General features: G+C 43.7%; 1 protein-coding gene across 2 annotated transcripts in view; it reads left to right on the forward strand.

Annotated features, from left to right (window-relative positions):
* The window catches only part of KCND3 (potassium voltage-gated channel subfamily D member 3), a 121,896-nt gene that overhangs the window by 74,765 nt on the left and 27,987 nt on the right, over positions 1 to 19,144 (forward strand). For both annotated transcript variants that reach the window (XM_072844712.1, XM_072844713.1), the window contains exon 2: positions 17,648 to 17,810. In XM_072844712.1, coding sequence (XP_072700813.1) covers positions 17,648 to 17,810 — 163 coding nt within the window. The remainder of the gene's footprint in view (positions 1 to 17,647; positions 17,811 to 19,144) is intronic.

The raw sequence follows: 19,144 nt of genomic DNA on the forward strand, positions 1-19,144 counted from the left end.
AGCTGTCGTACTAATCTGCAGGGAAAAGGTACAGCAGCTTCCTTGCCAGCCACAATATAAAATGTTGACAGATCCAAATGGCATGCTGCACTGCTTTTGCAGAACATACTGCGAGACATTTGAATTCTGACATCTCTCCTTTTTCTATGGGAAAGACAAGAATAAAAATGCATGCCGCAGATCTGGGCTCCTGGTTGGTTGTTTTAGGGTTTTTATGTTTTGTTTTGGCTTGGTTTTGCTTGCTTGTTTATTCCAAAATAACCTCGGGAAATGAGCCTGCTGCATATCACTCCCATAGATAAACTCAAATAATGTTATCTGCGGTGGCTTGTACCTGGAGGAAGGACGGTGAATCAGTAATTGCAGGAGAATGAATTCATAGTCAAGTGTTTTTATGAAGGCATCAACTCAGACTCAGCATTCAAAGTGCCGTATCTACAGGGAAAAGCTCAACTTTTCAGGGTACATATGTAGCAACAGGAAGAAAAAGATATCACAAGTAGCAAATTCAGAAATGCTCGCTTTTCTCCAGGCATCTCCCTGTAATATCTGAGGGGAAAACACAAGGTGCCTTAACTACCTGTACTAACCTGGCAAGGAGAGGAAAGAGGCTTCTTCACAGCAGACGTGGGAATGAAGTAACAGATGATGGTTTGAATCTCAGATCGTGCAAATAATGGAGAAAAATCTTCTAAGACAGAAAGGAAATTAGAAAATAAAATCTGCTGACAGGGAAGCTGTGAATTTACCAACTCTGCAAGCAGTGACGGGAAGGGCTAGACAGGGGATTTAGGACTAGGCAAAAGATTTACTGATGGAAACTGCAAAATGGTATTTTCACTCTGTAGTAGTTATGCCAGAAAATGGACCAGACAACCCAGTCTTTTGTTTTTCCTGAAATACTTATGAATGTGCATAAAGATCTGGCTGCTCAAATGCATAAAATATAAGGAAAAGGACCCGAGGTATCTACAGAGACAAGAACCATCATTCAGCTTTGTCCCAAGGTGCAGACCACAAATGATTTATTCTTATAATCTGTTTCTTTTCATGCAATACTTAAACACACTTAGGGAAACAAAGCAGGGTTTGCTTTTGGTGATTGTCCCTTTGTGTACTAATTATTTTTATTAGCAAGTTAATTTTCATCACAAGCTGTCTGCTTTCTCATCTGGGAGAAACATATTTATAATGCCAGAAGTTCAAAATCAACTTTCTGAGCATTACCAGAGAAGGAGAATATCGTGCACGTTATATAATCTTGCAGCAAATACATTAGAACACAATTCTGAAGACCAAAGCTAAACCAGATAAGACAATTCAGGCTGGGTGTAAAGCACACGCGCACGCACGCACTCAGTCGCACGTGGTACTACCAGACCCTGCCTGTGACGCACGACAGGGAGGAGAGGAGAGATTTCTGTAGTAACGGACGGGCGAGCGAGCAGACGTTCCAGGAGACGCTGCCCAGTCCCAGCAGTCGGGTGGGATGGGCAGATTCCTGCGAGGCTCCCTGGAAGCAGCCCTAGGCTGGGGGGTCTCGGAGCTCAGGGGCACCCGTCCCAAAGCTTCCCTAAGTCACACGTGGGATGACACCGTTCCAGTTCCGCCACTGTCCGGAGCTTTTCTGCAGCTCCAGAAAAACACGGCCTGCCTTTCTAGTTGGTCAGCATCCTTCGGCATCTTCAGAGGCAGATGAACACAGGCGAGCGCGCTCCCCTGCTCCCCGCACCCCGGTCCTCAGCACAGCCCCGCTGCCGCTGCCGCAGCGCTGGGCAGAGCTCCGTCCGTCCCCGATGGCCCTGCAGCCAGGCAGCCACACGCGCTGCCCGGGCTGGGAAACCTCTCCCCGTTTTCTAATCCGACGTGGTGTTCGGAGTGACAACGTGGCTGGTGCTGCTGACTTTTCAAATTGCACAAAAGGGAATTTTACACTTTGGCAAACTGCCTACCTGAATTCTGGAGGAGTGAAAAAGGAGAAAACAAGTTTTGACTGGTAACATTTAAGGTGACACTATCAATCACTGGCAAACTTCGACAACTCCAGTTAGTTTTTGCTCAGAATGATAAAATACTCCACTGGTGAAGAAAATAACAAGGAGTTTCATGCAGGGCTATTTTTCTTCTTGTTTTTCTTTCTATTTAGAAGAAAAATTATGTTAAATCTGCAGTGTTTTTAATCAAATACAGACAAGGGAAATTGAACTATGCACAAACAAGCCTGTGTTTTCAATTAGCTTTTGTTGCTTTCACTTAAAAGTTTACAGTTTTGATTATTTTTTTTCCTAACAAAAATCCAAAACATTTCAAGAGAAAGTGATATTCGTGAGCATGCTCCTTTAGTCTGTCTTTGAAGAAAGAGGAGTCTGAAATAGAATAGAATTATTCAACCAGCTCTAGACTCAGAACACTTCCCTGGAGGCGTAGATCTGGCAGCATGTAGGTGAACTTGATTTCTTACTCAGAAAAATTATCTATGTGTTATTAATATTAACACATGCTTAGAGGAACAAATGGGTAAGATATTCTAAACTACAGATAAAGGTGGATCCTAGAGCCTGACTCCTGGCACTCCAAGTGAAGAGGGCCAAGCAGCGAGTGGCAGTGAAGAGGAAAGGTGTCAGCTTGTGACTTCCAGGTGACCGCTTAGGCTGAAGCTCAGGGCTCCCAGCCATCGCTGGAAGGGACGCTGCATTTCTTCACGTCCCATTGCTGCACCGGAAAGCAGCTGGTAGGTACCTGTGTCTGCGCAATCCCGTCATCACACCGAGACAAGCAAGCAAAGCGTATGCTGCGTTCGTGGCAGGAACGTTTTCACCGGATGACTGCCAGGCTAGCTTTATACTGTCACCCATCTCGGTAACGGCTGTAGCGATGACCAAAGAGTGAAACTGGTTTCTGCTACAAGTTTAGACTGATCCATAAGCTGCTTTGGAACCTGCAATAGACATAGCCACACGTACGTGACACACAGTGCTAGCAGAGTCTGTACATCTGTAACGTATGAATCCATAAGACAGTCCCCATCCCTAAGACCTGCAGCTCCCCAAGAGTAAATCCTCTCAGACGGTCTGAAAGACGCTGTTGTCCCTTCACGGTGGCTGTTCTCAAAGGAAGCAGAATAAAATCAAGGGATCATTCAGAGCAGGTTCATGGCATTGGTCTTCCATTTGAAAAAAACTATGTAAGAAAGGAAATAAAGATCCTCTGATGTGTCTGTCACACACTTAATAGAATAAATTTTGTATTGCAGTGTGGTGTTTAAAGCCCACCCTTTTTTTTTTTAATAGAGCACTATTAAAAGAAGATAAAAGAGATAAAAGAAGATAAAACAGTCGCTAGCATAAGAAAAAGCTATTTGTTTTCACTGTCTTCTGTGACAACCTTTTGCTGTCCTGCACTAAGTAGGTTTGCAGAGGAGCACCTGTATTTCTTGGGGTTTTATTATTTATTTTTATTTTCTGCTATACAGAGTCACGAAATGAGGGGAAAAAAGTTATTTCAAGGCTTCCAAGAAATCAAAATTTATTCATAGAAAAGAAAGCAGAAAGAACGAAGGAACACAGTTATGAGCAAGGAACGCTGAAGTCATCTAGCTTGTAATAAAGTCTATAGCTAACTAGCCACAGGTGCTCTTCACATCCCCGGAGCAAATGAGAGTATGATTGACAGGGATACGATAACGGTTCTGCAACCATAATACAGTCTTTCTGGAGTACAGGTTTGCACCTGCTCAAAGACGAGGCATTAATATTTATTTAAACAAGACCGTTAAAAAGGAGCGGGGGGTGGAAAAGAAATCATTAAGTATCTAAACCAAGGTAGAACAAAGCACGCCCACACCGAACGACAGGCTTCTGCATTGCAGAGGAAACACCCCAGCTTTGGTTAGCAGAGCTAGGCACAGGTTCTGGATACAATCTCCCCATTTTTCATGGTATATAATGTTCAGACTGTGCCTCTGCTGCAGCGTAAACCTGTTCCTACTGGCTAGGCTGCCTGACGTGATCTAAAATCAGAGTGGATTTCAGAGTCGTATATAGTGTCTACGGCCAGACTTACAAAATTATTTAAGTGTGTGAAGATGCAAATAGCATTGGGCCTGCACCAGTGCTTCAGTGATCCCTCTGACGAGCCCAATTAACTCTGTAAATCTAACCCTATGGCAACTCTAATTTTGCTCACAAGTCAGGTGAGTCTGTGGATGAGAACACAGCCACCAGAAGTCAGGCAACGCAAGGCTGAAAGGACATGCTCAAGCACTACGTGCTTGCTGCACATGAAAGCATTGAAATAGAGATCTACAAGTCTTCAAATTCACCCTGATTCTGCTTCGCTTAGAAGCAAAGGCTGAGGCAGTCTGCACTGCAAATACTCTCTTCCCAGTTCCTCAGCATCGGAGCTCGTGGGCTCTAAAAGAGAGGTCTAGAAGCCTGTGCTGCCTTCCCACCCCGTGACATGGTTTTACAACATTTGCAATACTATTGGTGATTTTACTGAAGGGCAATCGAGAAAACTCCTTTCAAATCTTTCCGATCTCAGTAATATCCTGTACACACCAAGTCATCCTTCAAGGACCGGTTCCACATTTGAATTTCCGGACTGCCTTTCAACCCATTATTACAAGGATTTGTCCCTTACGTTTCCAGGACTTGGGTAGCCTGCCCTGAAATCGTTTCTGCAGAGCTTATAAGTACTCTCTGCAACGTGATCGCTTTGGTGCTCATGTAACTCTCCCTATCACTGAAATCTGTCTTTCATTTACAATGTATGCCTGATCCAAGGAAATTCTTAGTTCCTTTCAAATGTCACTATCTGATGACAAATGCCGCATTATTGGATCACTTTCCCTTGGAAGGGACAGAAGTGTGTATTTAGGTATATCCAGCCCTCGGACAGCATTTTACATCTGCAGGAAAAGGAAGCATTAATCAGATAGGTCTAAAACTAACTGGAATTTGTATGCAACTTTCCATTGCCTTGAATGAAGTGAGTTTCTGACATCACTATTTAAAAATATATATATATTTGTGAAATTATGTTTATTAGGGTCTGTGTTTTATGGATGGAGATAATAGGATGTAGAGAGAAGTGTACAGCTCACAGTATTTTTTAGGCATGAGATATACCTTTCACTTGTGCCACGTCTCTCATTCCCATAAACCTGACATACTTTATGCACTTCACTATTTGATCATAATTGCTAGACTGTTGAAATAGAACTTTTGATCAGGAAAGGTAATTCTATGCAGATTTACAGATTTATAGCTGTTCTTAAATATAAAATATTTCAAACTATTATTTAAAGAGGAGCTTAGGTGCTTAAATATAATTAAAGGAATCAAGCTTCTAAGGAGATGATCAAATTAAAACAGCCTTATTCTTCCAATAAACCAGTCAAAAAGCCATTCCATAGGAACTGTGAGAAAGCGGTTAGTCGTGCATCTGTGTGTTACTGTACCCAGCCCTAAAGCACAGCTGCCTCCACATGGAGGCAAAACGTCAAATACCGTAGCAAGAAAAACAGGGCACAAGAGAACTGCCTCCAGATCGAGAATATGCACCATTTTTTTACTGCACGGGTGACTGAGCACTGGAACAGCTTGACCACAGCGATCATGGAGCCTCCACCCTTGGAGACATCGAAAACCCCATTGCCACAGCCCTGAGCAACCTGCTCTGGGAGGCCCCGCTCCGAGCAGGGGTTACACTGGATGGTCTCCAGAGGACCCTTCCCACCTCAGCCACTCTGCAGCTCGGTGACAGCCAGCTATCCAGGCAGACTTTTTCTAAATCTGTTGTCATGAACATGGTGGAGGGAGCTGGCCAGGGCTCCAATTATTTTGTCCCTCTCTGCTCATCCCCGCAGAAAGGCTAGAGAAACTTTACAGACAATCTTCACGTGCAATCTACAGGCATTGCATGGTGTTCCTCTCTCAGAAAGCTTCGAGAGTGTGAATCAATTATACATACAGCTTCCAGTGCACCTTCTGACCGGTGCAGAGATGCCTGGGATGTCTAATACTCCATTACGACTTACTCCTTTTTCTTCTGCTCACTTCAACTCCTTTGAAACTGCTTCCAATTCCAAGTTCAACTTTTCCAGAATCTGAGGCTTTCAAAAAGCCAATTCTTAAAAAGCTAATTAATTCCCCATAGGCTTTTTTTTTTTTTTGACTCAGTAAATATTTCTGAGATTGCTTTTTGTATAATCAGTGTTAGCAGCTCATTAAAATGCACAGTATGTGTATCATTTTGAATGTGACATGGCTCAGCATGGACGCTCAAGCTGCTTAAAAAGACAGAAAAGAAAAAGATGAGGATAAAATGAAAGCAAAAACCCAGCATTTCCTTTAAGCTGACACCACAGTTAAGAATTTCAGACAGGGCAGGGAGCCTTCAGCCCTGCTATTAGGTGAAAAGTCTAATTGCTCAATGCACTGACTGCCCTCTCCAGCCTGTATGCTTTCTGAAAAGGTTTCTTTTACAGAGAGCTTTAAGGTGCTAGATTCTACTATCAGGTAATTGTATAAAGTTTTCACTCCAAGTAATATGAGAATTCTTCTTGAATTAATAATAAATTAATTAATTTAAAAGGCCTTTAGTGTATGCAGCCAGAAATAAATAATGCCTTAATCTGGGACATTTGATTTTGCATTAAAACAAACACTTTTTAAAAAGTGTGTGTTATTGAGAAGAGCAGCACTCAGTTGCTAACATGCCAGATGCCTGTATCAGGTGATGGTCAGATGGACACTAACACTCAGGACCTTTTCCTAAATTTCCTGAGTATCGTTGATCCTTGACGGCGGTAGAAAACATGAAGGTTAAAAACATTACTTTGGGTCACAATAAGAAAACCCAAGATGAAAGGCTCGCTCAGTACTGGGTGGCTGCAAAACTGCCGTTCCACTTTAATTGGCCTTATTTCAGTTGGTGTGCGTTCTATATTGCATAAAATACACCTCTGTTCATTTACAGACAAATTATTATGACTGACATACTAGTAAAATGATAAAAATGCTAACTCATAAACTAATTAGTACCTGTGTGTACAGTAACTTCTTTAAGCAAGTTATAATCGCAAGCTGTGAGGCAAGACACCTCTGAGCATGGGAACGGACGCTGCAGACTCCCCCTTGCCTGCGCGCAGGGAGAGCCGAACAGCTGAGGTTAATCGAAATAAAATAAATAAACAAACAAAAAGATCAGAGCGCGGTGCCTCATGACGCCTCACGACACCTCGTACGCACACCGCAGCGCCATGGGTTAAGGGCCAAAGAGGACCCGCGGGTGGTGGCTGCCCCGTACCACTGCAAGGGCTAATTCCTATAAATGGATTTGAGTCTTAGTGCCCACATTAGAATTTAAATTAAATCAAGTATTGACCGAGGAAGAACTTGCTGTCAGGTTCAGGGTGAAGAGCTTCAATTACCAAGGAAGCAGGAGTCCTTGAAAATAACATCATACTTTCACCCTCATGGGAAAAAAATCACGGTATGGAGATACACAGCAAGGGGTGGCTTTTTGGCAGAAAAGAAAGAATCAAATGGATTTTTTTTTTTTGTTCACGTATGACAATAAATCCCCACTGTTACGGTAAACCAGCGAGCTTTTCCTCAACCGATAAGGGTGAGTTGAAGGGCTAAACAGTAACTTGTTGTGAACATATCTGCATTTTTCTGTTCTGCTGACAATAGACCTGCTTCGAGCAAGAGACTGCTCCAGAGACCCACACAGGCCCCTGACGCTGCCGTTACCATGAGTCTATGAATTCGCAGCTTAGAATAGGGAGAGAGGGGGGGGAAAAAAAAAAAAAGAACTTTCCTGGTTCAGGGAACCGAGGAACTTTGCAATTTCCCAAACATAAGTGTAGGAAATGGATTCTGACTCTTTTCTTGTTGGACTCTTCATTATTCTGCAACTTGCCCTGCAACACGCGCAGACTTCCAATGTGTGATCAGTATTGCTGGAGGGTTTGAGGTGCATCAAGATGTAGCAGTTGCTCTTCACTTGAAATTCTCTAGTGCGGAGAACTTCAGAATAGCATGAAATTACCACCACCACCCACCAGTCCTGGACTCCATTGAAATGCTTCCTCTTACAGTCATCTTCTGCTCAGAAAAATAACAGCCCAGATAACATGTTTGGTGTTTCCTGCTAAGTCTTCTCAATACATTTCAAATCAAAAGTAACTCTGTCAATTGGAGAAAGATCTGTCTCATCAAAAATGCTGTTAAGTTCAGTAGGCTAACAAAGAAAAAAAAATTTTAAGAAAGCTTTTTCTGCTACATCTATCGCTACTGAAACAGATTTGAGGATCAAAAACTTAGATGACGACATAGCTGCTTGGTGATGCATGAAGCAAAAGAAAACAGAGATCACTGTTTGCTAGATGTATCAGCTTTGCAAGAACTAAAAGGAATAGCGCTTCCTCTGAAAAGCTGAATGAATAAACATTAGGAATAAAAGACAGTAAGGTGTGGAGGTTAAGACTGGAGGTATTTTCTGCAAAGTGAAATTCATCTTTTCTTATACTGATTCTACATTGAAGTCAATTCCTCTTTTTCTCTGAATAACTTAAATCAACAGTTTAAATTTTCATTTTTTTTGTGAAAACTAGTTAGTGCTTTATTAAGTGGCCATGGAGAAACCTGAGATACAATAAAAAAAAGAAAACGTATTTTTCTTTAGCGAGATGTGTGTGACATAGTAAACTGCTATTTCTGTTAGGCAGTAGACAATTACCCTGCACGTCATTTCTGAGTTAGAGAGACCAACGGGATGTTCCAGATTTCAGTCCCTACTTTTGTTACCTGCTACGGTGACAGTGACAGCCAAGGATCAAGGCAGAGGGTCCACATCTACCATTAAGGGAGAGCAAAGAGGAGGTCTCTGACACTACCTCTAAAAATGCATTTGCTGGCAGAGCTGAAATGCAAGCAGTTCTCCATTCAGAGAAATGTAATTTCCAGCAGTAGTTTGAGGGGAAAGGCAGAGAAGTAATGACAGCGTATTAGTCTGGGTTTGCCAAATGCAAAGAACAAACATTCCTCTTAGTACCATTTCAAAAAAGAACATTTAAACAAGCATGTTATCATCTTTTTGGTGAACAGGAATTAGGTTATGCGTTTCATATTAAGCAAGGGCTGAAACAATGTGCTGAACCGGGGCCACTGCGTTTAACTGGTACAGGTTCCCCGGTTGCTTTGAATAGTCCCTGTCGGCTACAAAGAAGAAAGATTTCTAGCAGTTGGCACACACTGGAAAATGATGAAGAACAAAGAAATCACTGACTGAAAGTCTCAGCAATGGTGCAAGTCACAATTTGCAGAGGCGATGAAATGACAGAACCTGAGTCAGGTGGATGACAGCATTAGTGTGGAAAGGATTATTAGTGCGAAAGGTATTAATAGAGGATATGCAAAGAGGCTCTCCTCTCAGCACTCCTGGGACTGAAGCAGAAGATAAAGTTGCTCATGTTCCCAGGAAGAAAATGGCTCCATCCTGCTGCGGCTCCAGTCCAGCCCGCAGGACTTTAGGAAGCGACGTTCATGGTCGCCCCGTCTCTCACACCAAAACAGGTTTGCAAACGCACAGGTCTCCTTGCAGGAAGGAGGGTGCTCGCGCTCCCATTGTAACCCCTTTTTCAAAGGTCTCTAATGATATTTCTTCCCCTGCTCCTTTTAATGAATGGTAATAGAGAACACTTGATTAGAAGCCTTTCATTATTTTAGGACTAGGGGCTTTAGCTTTCTGCCCTACTTTCTTTGCCAATGGAATTCCATTTTTAGCTTCAACTCAAGGTCTGAATGTTACCCAAATTCAGACCATCTGTTTTAACTGCCTACAGGCTGAGAAGTTGACCCAAGCCAGGAAGAATAAATGGAACCGGTGTGTGCATATATTAAGTATTCTCAACCCTCAGTGTATAAAATAACCTGCTCAGTTTATTCCTGAGTCTACATAAACATTCCTGTTCCTTTGGGCAGTGCCTGCTGTTGTTGTAAGGAATATTTATGCTACCAGTTGCTCTCCAAGACCTTCAGTTGGGTCAACTTTCTCATACAAGTACAGGAATGAGCAGGCTACAACTGACCCCAAGTCCACCTAGTCCCTTAACCTGGCTTTGGTGAGGGCTGGCACAGGCTACCCAGAATAAGTACAGATGCCCCCTGAGCAAGTCACCAGGGAATAACCAGCCTCTCTTTCTAATTCTCACTGGTAGAGAAGCAACAGAACTTGTGTCTTCTCAGTGATCCTTTTTCATCCCGGGTGATGTAACTACATGGCGTTGGTGGTAATAAAAAGACAGCTGACCAGCCCTTTCGTCAGTCTCTAGCAAATTCCCCACAGTATCTTGAAACAGGGAGTCCCAATGAGATAACTTTTGCACTGTACAGAAATCCCTCTCAGTTTTAAATGTCCTGTCTTCCCATTTCATTGCACATTCACTTCTGTTAGTATGAGAAAAGGGCCCGAGAGCATCAGACCTTTCTTCAGGATTTCAGATACATCTCTCGGTCCTTTTATTACACAAAACTCAGTAGCAAATATGAATTTATAAACAAGAACAAAATCAAAAGGCAACATTACCTGGAAAATCCCTACTAAGTAACTGCTGACCACAGCGTTACAAAAAATCAAAATGAATCCGAGTACCAAAGATAAGCTGCTGCTGCTAGCACTGGTACGCATCTACAGCACTCATCCCTCGCAGCTTGGCTGATGGGTGTAATTTCAGCAGAATATCTAGGGAGGATGAGAGCATCCATGAAAACATTAACAAATAAAATATGCCAGGGAAAAAGAAAACAGTAGTGTAAAACCAAGCCAGATATTGCAGAAGTTGAATGCACAGCTGGGGAGCTGCCCAGCTCAAAACAAGGTGGAAAATAAGGGTATTTAATGTAAAAGAATCCTAGCATGAAATAGGCTCCGTACTTCCCTGGACACAGCTGATTTGCTGTTCAAGCCTGTCATTTGACAGCCTGTTTATAGATTCTCTTGCTTCAAAGCCATTATGGCTCTGTTTACAGCACGCTCTTTCAGGAGGCACCGCAAGCCTCCTCGCGTGGGGGGTTTCTCGGGCACCCCTCCGTGCACCCCATTCCTTCCAGGATTAGTGTATGCCAAAAGCTGCCTTTAACATACCAGACTGTCCTCATGGACGTGGATTACTGAGTCTGTGTCTGCACAACACTTTCAGAAAACTTCTCCTATATTTTCAAAATATCATGCCAGCATTAACTAATTAATCCTCGCAACACTTGTCCAGGACAGCTCTGAAAATATTTTGGTCTCCCTTACGGACAAGGAAAAATGACATAGAAAGTGGACCTGTCTTTCCCGAGGCCATAAAACAAGCCCATGACAAAGTCAGCTTTCAGACTTCAGGAGCGCTCCATCACTGGTCCCGCGTCGCACGTCTGCGTTCAACCCATCAGACAGCATCGCTGCCTCAGTAGCTCCAGAGCCCTCCTCCCACCCTCCCAGTTCACAGGAATTTAATACATCGCACGTGAAAGTTTGTACGCCTCTGCTGAAAAAGGCAACAGCATCTTTGCATACCTAGAGGTACGAATACGTGACAGGATAAAGCCCAGCCGGGCAGGAGAGCGGCACACGTGAGCAGCCACTAGCTGTGCTCCGCAGAGCTGTGGCTTTTGATGGGGTAATCCCAGCAAGGCAGCTGAAGCAGCCAATGTGGCAGAGGAACCGCGAGTTAAACCCTAAACAAAAGATCTAACTATCCCCAGCCCCCGTACCGTAGCTGTTAATTCCCTGTTCGTTCGTCATGTGCAAAACCAAGAAAGGAATGAGTAATATTTGCTTTTGTTTTCATTGTATCATTGGAAGTGACACGATCGTTATTTCACTGGAGGTTCAGAGCAGCATTAGCATGATTACATTGGACTGGTACCTATTAAATGGAGGGACATGAAATGGAGGGACAGGGAGCTGTCAAATGCAACATACGCAGTCTTGCAATGCAACTGAAACGTTCTAGCTGAATTTTAGACATTTTTTTCTCCTTTGTGCAAATCAAAACATTGCATAGCGATTTACTTACAGTGTAAAAAAGGATCTCTTGCACCTGGAAAGCTACATGCTAATTCCATGCTTTATTCTATCTCTTTCATGCAAAGGCTTTCAAAATCATATTCTATTGTATGGTGCATAATGTTATTATTCTGCCCTTGTTGTCCTAAAAGCAGAAGCTTACAGGCTGGAGTGAAATCTTCTTTTGACGCTACTGTGCCGGGCAAAAGGTTAGAGAGATAAAGAAGCTCTCAAGGAGCTGTTAATGCCAGTATGAGGCAGAAATACTAAATCATTTGAAGCAGCATTGTTTCTGTTTCCATCCTCCACGAGGTATTTCAGCTTTCATAGGCTGTGTGTGAAAACTACACGGTTTTGCACCACTAGGCAGGAAATGTCCCTTGACCGCTTAAACATAGCGACCAGAAAAAGCACAGTCCTCTTCCGACCGTTGGATCCACAAGCCAGCTGTCCCCACGTTCTTGTGTTGGCTCTGCGACCTTAACCAGATCACCTGGGGCAGAGGAGCGTGCGCCAGCACGCCGAGCGTGCTGCTCTGGGGGGCTTGGCTGCCCTCCCTCGAGCCAGCTCTGGGGAAGAGGAGGGGCGTTGGACCGGACGCTCTGTCCGAGACAGATCTTCTACCGGTCGCAAGGAAGATGTCGGGGTACAGGTTTATCAATTTTCAATTGCCCTCTTATTTCCTCTGCATCTAGAGAAACCAATGGAGACAACGGCTAATCAATAATGGTAATTTATGAGCTGTAAGCCCCTCCCCAGGTGCATGCCTTACAGCGGCTGAAAAGTTGGCACATAAAAAGGCTGCTGGAAAAGAGCATCCTCTGAAAAGCTGTTTCACTGTCCCCACAGAGTTGTTATTGCTGTAGCACCTCCCGATGCCCTTATACCATAGCATCTTCCAGCTTTTTGACTACAATTCCCTATTTGTGGGGCTGTGAATGTTGCACAGAGAGATAGGATCATCAGAGATGCTGCTGAGCGTCTATTTTTAGAGTGAGTCATTTGATGAGCTGTTCAGCACCTTATTTATTGCTGTCTCCGGCTGGAGGAGCTAAGCACTGTCCAGACACCTCTACCGCTAAAACCAGAACTCGGAAGCAATGACCTCTATTTGATAACATTTTCTGCACTGACAGAGAGAAAAACAACAGCACGTTATGCTGTCGAGGCTAATAGCTGCTAATTAGGGTGAGTGACACATGACCCCTTTTATATCCAAAGAACACAGAAGTCACAGTACAAATAAAAAAAAATGGGAATCCTGCATTCAGTCTTTTCCAGCCTAAAGAGTGACCACTTAACAGTAATTTCCTATTTCGGTTTTTTCCTGCTTTGTCTGTTTAAGGCTTTACTTGAACTTGACATTATTTGTACAGCGGGTAGGAGTCTCAGTGTTCACAGTGTTTCCTTGGTAGGAAATGGGGCTTTGAAGGGACACCAGACGAAGGAAAGGGGACAAACGGAAACACGGGATACGTGTGTAGAGGCTCCAGAATCACTATCAGAGCACTGAGGGGACTGCGGCAGCGCGGGCAGCTCCTCCCAAGGGTCTGGGATGCGTCTGGCAGCAGGCGTATCTCACCTAGCATAGCCCGTAAGCACAGCAGCCAGTTCAGCAACTGAGAACGGGCTGAATCTGTTGCCATCTAACCGGATTCCTGGCAAAATAGATAGAAAAGATGTTTATCTCTAGGCATGTTCCACATCATACCTAGCCGATGCTCAGCGTTTATCTCTGGACAAGCCTGGAGCCACGTGCAGGCTGTGTTTCCTCCAGATTTCTGTACAACTGCCTTGCATTATTACTACTTGTAACGCAGTAGCACTTAGGGGTCGCTGCTGGGTGTGGGGTATATGCAGAACGTGGGGCAGCTCCTGCTCTGAAGAGCCTAGCACCTATTTAACCAAGCGGGCAAAGAGTGAGTAATCAATTGCCATTTCATAAATGGGGAACTGAGGTACAGAAAGCCGAAATGATTTACTAGAGGTCACATTAAAAGTCTACTGAATTTGCAGCCACCCGTTGTTTTATTACAGGCTCAAACATCCCGTTAGACCCTCTGAACGTTAATCATTACCTAACTCTTCTATCTTCTTGCTGCTCTAATGAGATTATTGATGAATTACTTAAAATGCACTTTCTGTAGAAGAAATTTTTTAGGTGACAAGTTGCCTTTTACTAAACAAATTAATGGGAAAGTTGAGTTCTCTGATTCCAGTCTGGGGAAAAGAAGTTTTGGGTTTAAAATGCCCAATTAGTACTAACTGAAATCCAATACTTGAGATTATTTGGCACTGTTTCTGTTATAAATATGCCATGTGGCCCTTAGTAGCTTGTGGTACCATCAGGACAAAAATAGTCACCCCGGCAATTAATACTGCAGTAGCTGCATATGTCAATACAGGAGTAGAACAATTGCAACTTTATAGGTTCATTGCAAACCCCATCATAGTCAAAGTCAAAGGGAGGCCTCTCATTAAGAGCAAGGGGATCTAGATCAAGCTTGCTGAAGCATAGCTGGGTTCTACTCTGATCAAAAAGCTATGACATTTCCAAACATCAGTATCGCTCACATTGCAGGTCAGCCCAGTAAAGCCAGAGAACACGGCTGGAAGTGCACGGCGTGCCATGCAAACCCAGAGGGACGGATCCAACAGCGTTCTCTCTGCAGATAACTCTGCTGTAGATCCAGAAGTTCGTGTTACAAGTACAAGTTTTAGGTCTTGTTCCCATGCAGCCTGCTCCAGCTAGCACAAAATTTCTCATTGCGGTATCTCTCATAATAGTTTTGCAAATGAAGTTCTACGTCTCCCCAGCAAAATCCTCCACGCTTCAAGACAGCTTGATCTTTCCTCATGGTGTTTTACAGCGCCTTCTCTGAAGTCCCAAGTAATGAGATAACTCTCAGTCTGTGTGTAAGAACAAAACTCTACAAGACAGACTGTGAGCCAGACACTTATTATTATACTTTCTCCAAATGTGCAGAAGGGCTTTCTCTCAGTGCTCCAGGTCACTGAGATCATGTTTGAGGCATATGATTAATTTTCAGCCTTATTGTGTTAAGGAGTGGCAGGAGAAAAGTAAGAAAGATCTTTTTTAGCACAGTGTTAAATGAGGCAGAAGACCTTGTAACTTAGCGAGAGCTTTTAAACTATCTTTGCATAAAGCAGCAGCTAAAAAGTTAATAGACATAAATAGCATTTTATTGACTTGAGGTATTCTGAGGGGTTTTAATGTAGGTGAAGGCAGGAAAAGGATTCTGCTTGGGATAATTAAGCCTTAGCTAGTGAAGCCTGAAGCATTTACACCCAAAAAAAAAAAAAAACCCCAAAAAAACCAAAAACCTGAAAATGCCAAAGAAAAGCTGTCACTTAGCCTGAAACTAAGCCTTTCCTGGGACACAAGGGAGTGTGATAGCCCAGCGATCATAATCTTTTACCCAGCAGCTTGGCCACACTGTCTAGCCACCGAGCCTAAGAGAGCACACGAGAGATGCCCAGGAGCAAGCAGTTCATGTGTAAGGAGTTCTGCTTTTATTCAGAGGCCCTCATACCAACGAGTGCTTGGATGGGGGAAAGAAGTTCAGCTGATAAAAAAGGTGTTTTGAAATATTTGGTTTTCCCCTTGGACGTAAATTATTCTTAGCACAACTCTATTCCCATAAAAGCTCTTTGTTGGTCATATGCAGACATCAAAGGTAAAAATAAAGCCTCAACCGTAAATCATTTTGCTTTTCAATATTTGCTGCATCAAACACCAGAACATCGCAAAGAACAGCACGGAAATCCCAAACACCATCTGATAGCAACTAGGGGCCTCTCCAGATTTCAGGCACCCTGAAACAAGGGATATCTTCCTTAGGCCCAGACTTTCATTTTAGCATCCTTTCCCTATCTACTGCAAAACTTCAACAGGTTGCAGTGCCTAGGACCTCTTTGCTACTCCAGGGTGTAGCCAGGTCACATAAGCCCACTGCAGTGGGATTTCACAGAGTCCAACGCGTCCCCCTGAGTCACAGAGGTGCTTTGGGAATTCCTGAACCCTGGTGGTTTGTACACAGTCATTTCAGTATCAGAGATTTTTTAAAAAATCTGTTGTTATTTGGCTGCTTGCTTTTCCCTTTCCTCCAGATGAAAATTACTTCAATGAATATTGATATTAATATGCATTTGCATGCAAGCATGTAATAAATGGCTCACTGAAACAAGGCCTGTAAATTCAGTCAGTGGCTGTGCTAATCATGTTCCTATCACGCTCCAGGGGCATTAGCTGTAAATGAGCTTTTTGTTACATGATCAGAACACACCGCAATCCACATCCAGCTTTCTGGATGGGTTTTTATTTGCCTATCAACCATTTGCAGAAGAAAGCACTGAAGTCACTTCTAGAGGGCAAACTGCAGGGGAGGAAGAGCCTCCCACGGAGCTTTGCACCGCAGCTGCTGAACGCAGGGCACAACATTTGCATTGCCAACATCTGGTGCTTGCTGGATATCAGAAGTTGTGCTGCAAGACGGGAGAATCGTGAGTGATGGCGCAGTTGGTTAGAATTAACAGGTCCAGTCACCTGGGATGCAACATGGGGATTGTGTCGGGCCAAACTGTAAATCAGAATTCAAAATCCCCATTCCCTTCGCTATAACGCAGCATTCAGTGAGGCAGAGCAGTCAATCACGTGCCCGAGTCCGAGCGCCATTTCGGTACCGTATGTTCCGTGAGGGAATAACAGCCATGCTCCTTCTTATGGCACTGGTGAGTAGCCATAAGGCAGAGCACGTTGGTTTTCTTTACAGAAGGACAGCATTAAAGCTTCAGCGTAAAACTGCTGCAGAAAGCTTTTGCAATATGCAAAGTAAAAACACAAACAGCAAATAAGCACTCAACAGACTAGTGGCTTCTGTCGTGCGGAATCCACAGAACCTAAACCAGCATCATCTTCCAGCCACGTAAAATGGATTATTCCATCTCAGTTCTGCTGGTATTATTTAACATATAAATTACAATTGTGAATGAAGATTGCTAGGACAAACCCACTACAGAGGTCTGTCTGAATAATTTTTCAGCTGGTCTCATATTCCTGACAATTCACCCTTTACTGAATCCAGACTCCAAATGAACCCCAAATTTCTGACTGTACAGATAGCAAGGAAACTGCTGGGTTTTGAAACAGTAATCAGTCCTCATTTGCACCTGGATACAAGGGAATGAAAATATATGAACCTGCTCACAAGCAGACATACAGTTTTACGTTTGTTAGAGCTCATCTACATGGAGAGGTAGGTACGAGATGAGCGAGGGCGTGAACTGAACGTGCTCAGCAGCTGCCTGAACTGCCACATCTATTCTGCAAAGAGAGTGCCTTTCTTTGGCTTAGCTTAATTCGTTGCCAAAGCATGGTGTAATTGTTATCTCCAGGATGACAGCACCACAGGAATTGTTGCTTTCTAAGGTGGATTTCTAAGCTGTAGTGTCCAACCTGGACACTCACGTTGCTGCACGCTCAGGGAACCTGAAAAGGCTTTTGGTGCTGTTGTGCTTGTCTGAAGAAGGGGCTTCCCTTTTTTTTTTTTTTTTTCCCCTCTAGTTATGGCGACATGGTGCCCAAGACAATTGCTGGGAAGATATTTGGCTCCATTTGCTCCCTGAGCGGGGTGCTGGTCATTGCTCTGCCGGTTCCAGTCATTGTTTCCAACTTCAGCCGAATTTACCACCAGAACCAGAGAGCCGACAAGCGGAGAGCACAGAAGGTAAGCCGTCCCGCGCGGCCTCCGAAAGCCCAGCAGCTGCCAAGAAATCTCAGCCCCTGCTCATCACCACGGGGCTTGTGAGACACCAGTGACAACTCTGAGCAGTGCAGAGGGCAGCCTGCATGCACCTATCCATCCACCTACGCGCGCATAGGCTTACCTTCGTACGCAGTTATAACTACCTATACCCGTACAGACACAAGCTAGTTCATCGCACGCACCACGTACTGGCGGATTTTAAACATCAGAAGCAAGGGGGCTTTTATTGCTCGCCTTTGCTGCATACCAGTCTGAAGTAAATATATACATATACACATAAACCCTTACATCATTACCAGGGCTGTTTATCTTTCCGGCTGCTTGGTTCCTGTCCTCTCTTTGCCCTGGAGTTTTGAAAACACCCATCCAGAAACATATACGTATCAGTACACATACCCCCTCGAAGCTGCAGACTGTACCATAGACAAAAACACTAGGAATACACAAAAGCCCCTGGAAACCAGGGGATTACTGAATATTCCAAAGTCTGAACAGTTTTTACCAGCATGAGCTTACTGATTCACTGAGAAAGTATAACAGATTTATTATACCTCTATTTCAGTCTGCTAAATTACACCAAAACCAGAATCAGGTCTTTACAACAACTGCAAACTAAAGGTCTGGGGTTTTTTTCTCACTGTGGAATGCTGTCTGCCAGAAATTCAAGACTCAGGGGACCTGATGGAGAATAGTAGTAGAAAGATGTGCTATTTCTGCTCCAGGCAAGCATCTGGGCCATGCCTACTTCTTGCATCTCAGGGAGCTGACAGCAGCGAGCTGAGATACAAGACCTACAAAACCACACAATTTGGCAGTCAAAACACATAAGGAGAGTAGCAGAGAGACAGAGTCATGCAGGAATGAGCTGCAGCCTCCGTAAGTCATTGCTGAGTTTTACACATACCTGCATTAGGTTTGGCATTGTACTTGTGAAACATCACCCTGCAGTAATTTTGGGAGGTGTTTTTGAGGGAGAGTTGTTTATCTGATTAGTCATACAACATAATATAGATGAAAAAATCTAAAGATATCATAATGGAAGTCCACTCAGTACCACACACTGTTCAGTCAGCAGCTGGACAGTGGGAAACCAATACGGCTCATTATATTCATTTAATGAATTTAAATGATTTGCAGAGTGGGTTGCCTAATGTGAGGCTGCACCCAGGCGTAAGGTATCTGGGTTTAACTTGCAACAGGAACGTGGCAGGTGTCGGTGCGTGGGAAGGACGGGAGCGCTCACATAGAGGTTTGTTAAGGGGACAGTGTGCAATAGCCCATTTAAATAACTGAAG

Source organism: Ciconia boyciana, chromosome 23, assembly GCF_034638445.1.
Source record: "Ciconia boyciana chromosome 23, ASM3463844v1, whole genome shotgun sequence".
NCBI classification, from domain to species: domain Eukaryota; kingdom Metazoa; phylum Chordata; class Aves; order Ciconiiformes; family Ciconiidae; genus Ciconia; species Ciconia boyciana.